The sequence below is a fragment of the Cygnus olor genome, chromosome 4 (genome assembly GCF_009769625.2).
Source record: "Cygnus olor isolate bCygOlo1 chromosome 4, bCygOlo1.pri.v2, whole genome shotgun sequence".
In the NCBI taxonomy this organism is placed as follows: Eukaryota; Metazoa; Chordata; class Aves; order Anseriformes; family Anatidae; genus Cygnus; species Cygnus olor.
In genome coordinates this window covers 66425184-66437502 of record NC_049172.1, presented here as the reverse complement: position 1 = coordinate 66437502, position 12319 = coordinate 66425184, and the positions used below count along the sequence as shown (strand labels likewise).

General features: G+C 37.4%; 1 protein-coding gene and 1 long non-coding RNA gene across 21 annotated transcripts in view; one reads left to right on the top strand and one right to left on the bottom strand.

Annotated features, from left to right (window-relative positions):
* The window catches only part of ABLIM2 (actin binding LIM protein family member 2), a 141377-nt gene that overhangs the window by 96023 nt on the left and 33035 nt on the right, over window positions 1–12319 (top strand). For 6 of the 20 annotated variants that reach the window (XM_040555727.1, XM_040555725.1, XM_040555728.1 and 3 more), the window contains 4 exons: window positions 118–264; window positions 3154–3186; window positions 5932–6052; window positions 7731–7829. In XM_040555727.1, the coding sequence (XP_040411661.1) occupies window positions 118–264; window positions 3154–3186; window positions 5932–6052; window positions 7731–7829 (400 nt within the window). The remainder of the gene's footprint in view (window positions 1–117; window positions 265–3153; window positions 3187–5931; window positions 6053–7730; window positions 7830–12319) is intronic. The other 14 variants (XM_040555739.1, XM_040555732.1, XM_040555745.1 and 11 more) reach the window with 5 other exon arrangements.
* The window catches only part of LOC121069481, a 37423-nt gene that overhangs the window by 17462 nt on the left and 7642 nt on the right, over window positions 1–12319 (bottom strand). The window lies entirely within an intron of this gene.

Genomic DNA, 12319 nt, shown 5'->3' with positions numbered 1-12319 from the left:
AAAGATAGCCTATTATTATGATGATGACTTTTCTATCTATATATATCTGTCCTTTTCTGATTGTATCCTGATCATATTCTTTCTTATTCTCATTGCTTTCTTTCCTCCTTTTCTTAGGCAAAGCTTGGAGATGAAATTCTTGACTACAGGGATTTGGCTGCTCTTCCTAAAAATAAAGCCATCTATAACATTGACCGCCCAGATATGATCTCCTATTCTCCATATATCAGTTACTCTTCAGATGACAGGCATAGTTACGGGGAGGTACTGAAACATGGGTATTTTTTTTTAATATGAATTTGAGATTTAATGTGCATCATTAAAAGTTGCTGAACACTAAAATGTGCAGAATTAAAATATATATATCTCTTATAGCTTCAATTAATTGAGTCATGTCATCCATTCACCCACAAGGCATTTTAGCCTTCTAAAAATACAAGTGAGGCTTTCATTTCACTTTTTAGTTCATGGAAATTATAGAATTGCTTTCTGTGATCATTTTTTAAACAGATGACATGTAATTAAAATATGTTTTTCTATGAGAGGAGTTCTACATGGAAACACGAGCCATTGCTAATTATAATGCAAAAATCAGAAGCAAAGCCAAATGTCTCTCATAATTTTTTTTTTAAAGTGTACTATGTTATTTTGGTAGCACAACAATGGTATCACTTTGCTATGCACAAATTTCTTTCAACTGTCCCTTACTAAATTTCATCCTCATGTCACACATGCATTTCAATCTATTCATATGCAGAGCTAATGTTAAACAATTTGTGGTAATGAAATCTAATTTAACATAATCTTATTAATTCTGACTTTTTTTTGTGAAGCATATTTGTATATAACTCCTGTCATACAAGTTTGCTTTTCTCCCCTAATCATACCTTCCTTTTGTTTCAATTTCTAATTTATTTTATAATTTTAGATGCTTTTTGCAAATTAAACCTCTCAGATATACTAGATATGTTAGTAAGTTATATGCTGTCTAGAATGGAAGTCTTTTTTTCTCTATAGGTGTAAATGGATGGATAGAAATAAATACTAGAAATAATAGCAGTACTATTTATAATAGTCCCAGTCTTGCTATCACCATTGCCTTTTATGCTTAATCAGTACCACTGAAGTCTCCAGTGCTACTCTCAGGTAAAGTGCAGTACATACTAGTTCTTGCAGACTCACTTCCAAATCCTCCCTGTACAATGCTGAACCACAGTAGCTCCATTATACTGAGTGCTAAAAAAATTAAGGTTATATCTGGTAAAGAGTTTAAATGGTATTTAATGGTTTCTGAATTCATAAAACTGAAAGCTGCTGCCTCACCCTGAACCTATACAGTGTAAACACTTCCTTTCTATGTCAAAATTTGTGGGTGCTGATAATGTTTGTGTCCTTCCTCAACTGCCCATTCACATCTGACCTTTCAGAGGTGACATCTAGATTTGACAGACGTGCATATGCTCTGCAACTTTCTGCCCAACTCCTCTGAAGACTCAGTCATTGCATGTGCTTCAAGGAGATGGTTATAAAACCATCTCACCTGCCAAAAATCTATGCTGCTGCTGGAGGGAGTTTCTCCCATCCACTTTCAGCAGGTCCTTGGCACATGCTGCAGTTCCTCTCCTTTGCTGGAGTGTCTGTGTGGCTGAGCTAGGCACGAGGTTTTGTCTGGACCCCTGGTGTGATCTGACCCCATGGCTGTCACTCAAAGGCTGGAGATGCCAGAGGTGGGACAGCCACTCAGAGGTGCAGTGAAACTGACTGGTTTGGTGGAAGCCCAGTTTTGACTGGGATCCAGCGGCTGCAAACTTTGTAAACCTCAATACTGCAATTTTAGGAGTGGGATAGAAGGCAATTGCAGCTGAGCTCTTAAAAAAAAAAAAAAACAACAACAAAAAAAAAACATCAAAGAGGGTATTGCTGCCTTTAGTGTATAGCACCTGCCTTTAGTGTGTAGCTCAGTGGTTATCCTGCTATAGGAAAAGTTTATTAGGACAGCTGGAGTCATTGCCCTTTTCGTAAGATAAATACGATGATAAAAATGACAACATCATAAAAGAGGGCCTTTTCCCTTGGGGCAGTAGGAGATACATTGGTTCACTTGGGACCAGCGGCCCAAAACCTGCCTACAAAACAGCTGTTTTCTTGCTTGCTTCCAAAGACCCAAGTGAGGCTCAGGAGTGCATGACCCCTTCAGCCATGGTTGCTAGCATACAGATATATTTGAGCAAGCTTTAAGCTAGATATATTACTTACCAATAACAATTAAGATACCAATCTTAACACAGACTTTACAGCCAGTTTTCTGCCTTCACTCATGGACATGCTTTAAAGCATGCACTGAGTTTCATGTTGCATTTGTTCTTCCCCCCGTATTTGTAGCACTAGATTAAAGCTTGCTTAGGTAGGTCTATGTTGATGTAGCTATTTGTGTCAGTAAGACCTCAGTGATATCTTAAAAAAGAAAAAATAGGATCTGGTTTCTAGATGCCTAGACAAGGAAGAGCATTTGGGGCTGTGCTCTCAATCCAACGTGCACATTTTTGTGATGCTCTACATATTTTACATCCTTGATTTTGGGATGGTAAAAAAAAATAAATAAATAAATCCTGATTTTCAAACTTCAGCATCCTGGCTATATGTACAGCTCCAGGAGTTTCAGTAGAGTTGTGCTCAGATAATCAAGTTTAAAACCCACTAATTTTGAAAGGAAAATGAGTGAACAGTAAATTATCAAATTACATGACGTTTAATTAAAAATAAAATAGTACAGGAATTTTTGTTTCCCTTAAAGCAGCTAGCTCTGAGCAACAAAATTATAATCCAGATTTTGGTAGTGCTTCAGGCAGCTGCTTTAAATGTGGGTTTTCTACTAACAGTACTCTGTGGTACAGGTCTGGCCTCACCAGGCCACAGGATTTTGTACTAATGAAATCAACAACAGCTGTATATGAAAGGATTTATAACTTATTCCTTCTTACCTTGTTTAAAAACAAAGAAAAATAAAAAATTATTCTAACTTACCTGACAGTTATTTTTCTTAACTATATCATGTGTTATACATGGATATTGATGTTTTAAGAGTAGTTCTTCTCACAAGTAACATCATGCATGACTTTGTATCACTAATTTGTTGTGTGTTGCTGTTTGCAGTCACCTCAGTTGCTCTCTCCAACACCTACTGAGGTAATCCCCAGTGCCTTTGTTCTCCTGTTCTGACCCATTTTGTGATGCATAAACCTGGTCATACTGATAACCAGCAGCGTCTGAAATGTGGGGTTTGCCTCCTGCCTCTGCAGTGCATGGGGTTTTATAATTTGTTTTTAACAGTGTTACTTGTGTTGAATATGTGCTCTGCTTCTGGATTGTCATCTGTATTCATCTATCTCCACTGTCATCCATGTTTCAGCTTTCCAAAATAAAGGTTGTATTGTGGTCACTTCTACAAGCTCTACTGAATAAATTCCATTGGGAAACAGGATTTATTTTAACATTTAAAGCTGCCAGCATGAGTTGACATGAATTAATGCTTGGTATGGCTTTCTCTTTTATTTAGTTTTATTTTTTTATTCCACAGCCAGTTAAACTATTTATACTATTTGTACACGTATACTGTTGAATCATGTGCACATACCTGAACGTCTAAGTGTATCTTGATGTACATTAATGATAAAAGCCTGTCATTGTTTCAAGAAGTATCACCTTATTACAGGCAGTGAAAGCATTTCACATAACTTCCCAGATATCAACTCAATTAAATATCACAGGCCTGGCTCATTTCTCCATTATTCCAATTATATGTAAAGAGAACTGTATTGCAGAATTTGGGTAGTAGAGAAGAACTGGAAATTTCCATTAAAGATTACAAATACCAACTGTTGCTATGATCATTGGCTAAGCACAGAATTTAACCAATCAAAATGTAAATTATTTGATACTTTAAAAATAAAAACATGCTTTATTTAATATTGGATTTCATGAACTTGATTGACTGTTCGTTACAGAGACCAAAAGTACGCAAAAGGTAAGGTCTGAAATAATCAATATGAACTCTTGGTGTTGTGGAAGATTACAATAATTTCCTTTCAATTAGCTATCAGTTAGCTAGTTGTCATGCTGTTTAATTCCAGAAGTGGCACTAGTATGGAGGTCAGTGCTGCTGTTACCTATGTCATACAAATTATCCCAGGTTATCCAGCTTTGCTGTTTCCCGTCTTTCTCTAAATAGTCTATGATCAGGTGCTTAGGCATCATCCTCTTCAAAATTGTCACCAGTTTTGTTGGAGAGGGTTTTATCAGAAAAAAAATATTCACTGTGCCATACAATTGGAACTTCAAAGAACATTAGATAACACTCATGCGGTATGAAAATATCACCCCAAGACTTTCCAGGGATGTGGCTATACTGCCGTGTAACTCTTTTTGCAGGGGTTAGAATGAGTATTAAAGAATATAGCTACATAGAGGGGGAAACATTTCAAACTGAGCGTGGAGGAATTGGTGGCAGAACGCCTGTAGAATGCCGCATGCTTGGGAAGGTGCCAGTTGTTGTTCTCCCTTTCTTGGATAATTTCTGACTTTGAAATGGATATTTAAGCAATAATGCTATTTACTAGTATGCAAAACTGATCTTCAATATTTTTGAAAATGCAGTCACTGAGTCTGGGGTGACGTGGAAGGAACAGAGGACACTTCAGCCAGAGGAGAGAAAGTGGTGACTGAGATGATGTTGTACATCCCCAGTGTCAAGGATAGTCCCAGAGCAGCCGAATTGGAAACTGCAGGCAGGAAGAATCTAAAGATGAATGGATAGATATAATTAAGTTGTCCTGATAGGAATCTGGAAGATGATGATGGGGCCAACTAGGACCTTCTGTGTGTTTAAATGATGAATGATCCAGTGGGAATCACAGATGCCTGAAGATGTCCCAAAATTCATGACAAGTGGCTAACACCTACTATGGGATAGCATGCTCTTCACTCACTCCTACTGGAATAGGAGGAGGGTAGCATTTTTTGGAATAGCACTTTCCATAAGGGAGCATCTGTAGGTTACATTGATTTGCTCTAATCTGAAGTTAACTGAAGCCATTCCTCAATTGTCTTAAACAAGAAAATTGAATTTGCTTTTGTAGCTATTTGACAAAGTCATTTCCTTATCTAATTCATTACTTAATGTTTTTTACCCTTAAGACACTGTGCAAATTACAATTGTAATTTAACTAGCTATAGAAAGTGAGGGGCTTTGCATGGGTGTACATGGTTTTAAGTAGTTGTAGTGAAGGATTTTTTGGGGAAATAGGTTATATATTGTACAATTTTGCAGTGTTAATTCTAATGATATTTATATGAGTATTTATTATAGGTTACCTAGCTAATAATGACCATGTTTTGCTTGTAGTACAGTGTGCTGGGACAATTTATACAGCAGACACAGTAGTTTCTGCAATGTAGTAAAGCCAGCAAGTGTTGATATTGTGTTGTCTGTGACCCTTATACTGTACAGCCATTTACATGGGTACAAAGTGACCATAGTACTATCACGCTAGCCTTATTTCACCTTCCACCTACCCATGTATGTTAAACCTTTACGTAAGGTGGAAGAGAGTAGCGAATTATACTGCCCTGAAACAGTACTTCTACAGTGTTATGTTCTTGTCAAATGATACTGTCGTTTTAAATTCATGTATGTGTTGACTTTCCTGTGAACACGACCATTCTGTGAATCTTGGCAGTTCCAGAGCGCCTTTGGTCATACAGCAGTTGAGGTGCTTACAGCTGAAAGCCACCTTGTTTCATTGGGATTGCATGGAGCATTACAACAGCATCAAGTTCCATCTACACAGCACAGAAACATGTGAAATGGCATATTCTGCCTGCTTTGGAAGTGATTTATCTTCCCTAATGATAGATTTCCTCTCTTCCTCTCAGGGTGACCAAGATGACAGATCTTTCAAACAGTACAGGACATCAAGTCCTAGCTCTGCCGGCTCACTGGGTTATGGTCGCTACACTCCAACGTCCCATTCTCCTCAGCATTACAGCAGACCAGGTAATTGAGAATCAGCCCTATTTGTTCTCTAGATTTTTCCCCTACTTTGTCTCATGCTGTAGGCAGGGTAGACTCCAGGTTTTTTAGGTAGAGGCGTAGTTCATTTTAGTATTTTGTTTATCGTGAACAGATTGTCCCATGGGGAGGAAGGAGAAAATTCCTCAGGTATAAACAACTAAGAAAAAGAAAACAGGCATCTAGAAAGCTTTATTTTACGTATCTGTTAGCAGAAGATATAACAGACTTAATCCTGGTCCCATTCTTCCTCATATTCAATCCACAGCTCTTTCATGGTTCAGCATAGTACCAGTGAATGCGCACAAAGCCAAGAGGGTGCTCAGGTGATATTGTGTCCCTTCTGTACTGCAGGTTTATGGTCCGTGGTGGCTCTCCTCACCACAGTGCAAGAGCTAGAGGAGCAACTAGAGGCACTAACGACTAGTTTTTGAAGTCCAGATTGCTTTAGATGAGAAGCTGTCAGCAATGTTTATTGATGTTCTTCTGCACAAAGAGGAGGGATCACCCTCTTTTGATCTTTGCATGGATGCTCCATACTAATGCCCATTCCTAAATGGACACTGTGCAGAATTTTATCCTTAGAATGATCAACCAAATTGCTCAAAATTCATTCTAATTTTTCTCCATTTCATCATCTGAACTGAAAACACAGAAATTCAGAAAATTTCTATTGTTTTCTCAGTTTCTACCAATTTCATTGGGGATACATTATAATTATAAACTAGTTTAGAAAAAAATATGGAATTATTAATCTTTCCAATGGAAATAAAAATTGTATGGGTAACAGAAATTATTTGTACTATGTAAAGTCTTTGGTAAAGTGAAGATGAGATTGAGGATCAAAGATCTATTAGAGATAGGGAAGATTAGTCTGTGCTTAAGGTCTGGCAGCTGTGTCATACCTAAGCTTAGCTGCACACTATTAAAGGAAGGAGCAAAGATGAAAGAAATTCCAAATTAATTCTAATGTCATACAGCTTCACTGAAAATTTAGTCGTCATAATTGCTATTTTTAATAGTTGTCTATTTGTCCTCCAAATACATTATCAGGAGGTTGTTACAACAAAGCAAACAAAGAAAGTGACTTCTAAGAATATTTTTCTAAGTATTTAATTACATGTATGACTTTCAGAGCTGGAACAACTCCAGGACGTTTCTTCAAGTGCTTAAATTAGCCATGCACTTGAGTGTCCTGGTACATTGTCAACTAAATCCTACCAGTATGCACGAACAGCAGTGAGAACTGGACCCACTTGTAAAACAGTTCTCATCACAGACAAGGCTCTCCCCATTTCATTTCATTAGATCCATTATAAGCATATATCATTCCCTCTTGCAGCTTTTTTAATATGCAGAATTTCCCTGAGTGCAGCTATGCTTTTTGTGGTTCCTTTTCTGGAATATTTTCTGATGCATTACATTATCAAGGCTTTACACAATAACTCTCTGTTGAAATCGTTTGTCCATGGCCAGCCACGTAGTATGGCTACTGTGATGTTTTTAAACATAACCAGAGAAAGATGAAATCTCACATATAAAGTATATGTTTTTGAAGCATCAGGAGGAAAATGTTCCTGAAAAGAAAGGATGGCATTGTAATTTGTGGCTTTCAGTAAGTGAACTAAATAGTTTATTTTCACTTACTCTCTGTTGCCCCCAGCTGGTACTCAGAGTCTTGGTACCAGTAGCTGCATCTCCCTGCCCCAACACCCAAGCCCTACATCTACATTCAGACATCATTACATCCCTTTCTTCAAAGGTAAGGTCCAGGAATGCAAAACCGTGCTGTGATACTGTAGACTTATTCAGATGTGTTTCACTTTTTTTGTCTGTGCAAGCATGGCTTCCACTTGGATAAAATTTGTCTTAATTTTTTGCAAGTGCTTTCTTGACGTATTGTGTAGTTTTAAGAAATGAGTGGGTATGAGTTGTTTTATTTATTTATTTATTTATTTTCAGTGAGTGTTAAGTGTTTTTCAAAGGAAATAGATTTTATGATGAAAATGAGAGAGGGAAATAATTTTAAATCCTGTTTGTTCTAAGATACAATGTTTATGTTTGCCCTATTTTGGTGTTGCTAAATAAGTATTATAACAAGCTTATATGTTGGATCCAACATCAGACAATCAGTTATTTAACCTTCTAACTTTCATTTAGAGATTATTATTATTATTTGCAGCATTACCAGAAATCTTTCCAGATAAACTGGTTAAATCAATATAGTTGCACTGATTAGCAAATAATCTGTGCCATGTATTTTGAAACAGAGTAATTGAGACTAGTCTCCTTGCCATTACATTTTTTTGCATTGGATATTAACTGTTAATGAACTCCATGTTGCAGACAGGAGACAGTAATGAGGAATACCCTTAAGCCTTTCAGGCAAACACTGTTCTTTCAGCTAGCTACTTAAACATAAGAAAGAGAAGATATTCAATTACCACGTATCTTCCCCTGATTCTGTCCTCTCCAGGAACAACATGAGCGTGGAGGAGACTTGAATGGCAAACATTTTCAGTGCCTGTTCCCCAGCTCTTATGTACCATTTGATTTAGTAAAGCAGAACTGTTCTCCTTGTCATTGTAACCTTTACAGAAAAGGAAGTGACCCCTGCAGGAACCAGATTTACAAATAGGTCTGAGATACAAACTCAAATCAATTGCAGATGCTCATTGCCTTTGGAAAAAATAACTAATGCATCTTGATTAGTCTCTAATGTATCCAGAAACAGTTCTGTTCAAAGTCAGATGAATTTCACCACCACAAATAGGAACAGAATCAGACTTAAGTGCTGCAAATGCGATCCTTAAGAGAAAATTCTGGAAGAAAAAGCTGACGAGATTAAACCAATTGTCATTTTAAAGTCTACCTGCAAAGCTTCTTTCCCCACCCACAAACACATACCCCCACCTGCATTTCTTGGAAGGCTGACACACACCTGTTGCACTGCCTGAACATTTTTTTTCTATGTCCTCTAAATTTGGACAATAGTATCCAACGTGATGTACTGAGTAAGAAAACCTCGTCACTGTGCTGCATTGCCTGATTTCATTGTACAGAAAGCTCTTATTCAAAAGCTTGCAGTTGCTTAGCAGCACTCTTGCTAAAATGAGTTTCTGTTCAATGCTACCTGCTGTTGCTCAGAGCAGCAGCAATTACTTATTGCTGATGTTTGGAGGAAGAAATCCTCAAGTGGCAGCTGTTTTTGCCTATACATTTGTTAGTAGAGTGATCAAAATTATAATATTTTGCAATTCTGCAACACTTTTTATCAAGAAGCTAAAATATCTTGCAAGCAGTAATTTATAATGCTTCACAGCACTCCTACGAGGCAGGCAAGCATGTTTATAATTCTTCTTTATAGGTAATTCTGAGCCCTGCAGAGGTTGTATAGATTATCCACTGCTTTACACTGAGTTAATGTCTCAGCCTGAAAGGAGTCTGAAGATTTGCCCTATCCTCTTCAAGTTCTCTGAATTCTTTTCTCTGAGTGGAAGACTGCATTTTTTCCTTATCTGGAGAAGTCTTTTCAGAGTGTTGATGTACTATTTTTTTCTCTTCAAAATGGTTAGTGTGGGAAGAATGGAGTTGTAGGACTCTGTGCTTTGTATCCAGACCAAGGTTATTGCTGCCATTTCAGCTTTTAAAAAGCGAAATCAAACTAATTTAAATAAATAAATAAACAAACTTTGATTAAATCCAAAAATAATACACAGGTTAATAATAATAGAACTAATCTTTGTAAAACTAGCTGTCCACAATCATAATAAAAATTTTTCTTTAAACTTCTGGCTCACAGATTTTTTACTACCCTAAGAAAAAATAAAACCTGCCAAAATATTCCTTTTGATTTCACTGAGTTTGTATCATGTTCTTCCCAAAAGCTACATGGTTCATCATTTTTCCAACAGAAATAAGATAACTGAGTTTCTCTTCTTTCTTCAGTACACTTCCTGTAGAAGTAGTCTAGCTTCCATGAAGAGTAATAGGATGAGCTGCTCTTTATCATGCAGATAAATTACTTGTGTGTTTTTTTTTCCTCCTTTTAAGAATTTCTGTCTTCAAAATATATTCAAGATAAATTCTGTAACAGTCTTTCATCAAGAAAGCATCACAGTTCATGCCTTGAGAATCATAGTATGTGATCTCCAGAGTACATACACTTGGTATAACTCTTCCTCTTGAGTTGATGGAGTCAGTGAGCATAGAGTCAGTGAACATAAAGTCAGTGCTTAAGCCCCAGTGAAAAAATGCTTACTTGAAACACGGTGGAAAGCATCTTGCCAGCTTCCAAATCCCATTTATTTGGCTTTGAAAACTTGGAGAGAGTTCATAATTAGACTTCAAAAAACTTTGTCTAGTTTAATGCACCATGTGCCAACAGATATTGAAGGATCCAGTTTTAGGAGCAATCTCTGACGTCTTTACTTGGCCAGTGGTATCTGCTTGTTGTTCAAACCCAAGTCAGGAAGCTTAGACAGCACTTAATGTAACATGTTATCAAATTTCTCATCCTACCAGATAAGATAAAAGCCAACAAGGAAGGAGGTATAAGCAATATTGCACTTTTCCTGACAGTCCCTTAAGCACTATGAAAAAGGAAGCATGGTTTGAGCTCTGGTCAGTTGTCTACAAAAACACACAAGGTTAAAAGAGCAGCCTACCCTATCCGCAGCCAAAAGACACAAGGGTTTTGTGGTTGATGCTGAAGTTCAAAGTAAACTTTTCCAGATTCTTTCCAAGTTAAACAAAATCCAGGGAATAGTTTGTGATTCTGGTTTTTCACTCTACAGAGTGACCAGTAGATCAGATCACACCCTGCAGCTGCTTGTGGCAGAAGACAAAACCAAGGGTTTGAAAAATTGCTCTGTCCAGTAGTTCTGTTTTCTCAGAGACCTTGTTTGAAGTTCTTCAGTGTGTACCAGGCAAACCTTGAAAGAGACAAAGTCTTGGCAGGGTCTTATTTTAGAGACTTATTATAGGCTAGATTAAAAGAGTGTCTGCAGTTTCAACATGTGAACTTTCTACCCATATCTTCACTTTTCTTTATTATTAAATACTTATTTTCATATGCATAATGTGAAATGCAACTATTCTTTTGTGTTTGTCCAAATCAGTGGCAGAATTTTAAATATAATGTAAATATACATCAACTTGTACGAGTGGGCTGCTAGAAGAACCTTTTCCCCCATTCCATCCATAATTCTTCCCTTTCAAGCAAATTAGAGGTGATCACTCTGCTAAGTGCTCCTTGCAGGTGATGCTTACATAGAGGAGTTTGCAGATTTGTTGTTTTCTGGTACTTTTGCTTCCTGTTTTCTTGCAAATTTATTCACCCTAATTAATGCTTCCTTCTGGCTCCCTGAATATGTTACTGACACCCTACCCCTGAAGAATGACTTTATGGGTGTATAATGCCAGCACCTGGGGGTCACTGGTGCTCACTGAAGTGGTTTTTCATGTAGGTCATATATGAATATGTTTTTAATAACATGCTAATTTTTAAGTAAATGAGGAATAAATACCCTGTGAAAATCACTTGAAAACTTTCCTTTTCTTTTTAAACTAAAAAAACTCCAATAGTAACATCACTTTGGGATGAATAACATTAGAAGATTTTTAAGGTTATTGGAGTTGTCAGGAAATTTACTTAAGTAAATAACTACCACTGCTCTTTGTATTCAAATTTGGAGTGAAATTGAGGCTTCTTTTGCTTAGAAGGGATGGCCAAGCATCTCAGCGGCAAGCAGCAAAGAAAGAAGGAATTAATAAATGCACAGTGAAAACCTGTCACCACTGCTTTTCTTCCAAGAGCAAAGTGGGAATCAAGAAACTGAATAACTGTCTGGTTCCTTGACTGAAGACAACTTGACTGCAAACTGATTGTGGTGTACCAGATTTTTAGTAATGCTGTAATTCTTCCCTTACTTTTTGGAAAGACCATAGGCCACCACTGCCCACAGTTGTAATTTCAATTTCTCACCTGTTCTGATTATATTTTCATAGAATCAAGGAATGGTTTGGGTTGGAAGGGACCTTAAAGACCATCTAGTTCCAACCCCCCAGCCATGTACAGAGATGCCACCCGCTGGCCCAGGTTGCCCAAAGCCCCATCCAGCCTGGCCTGAATACCTCCAGGGATGGGGCATTCAGAGCTTCTCTGGGCAACCTGTTCAACTGCTTCACCAGCCTCTGAGTGAAACAGCCCCAGCTCTCTCAGCCTTTCTTCACAGGAGAGTTGATGAGCTT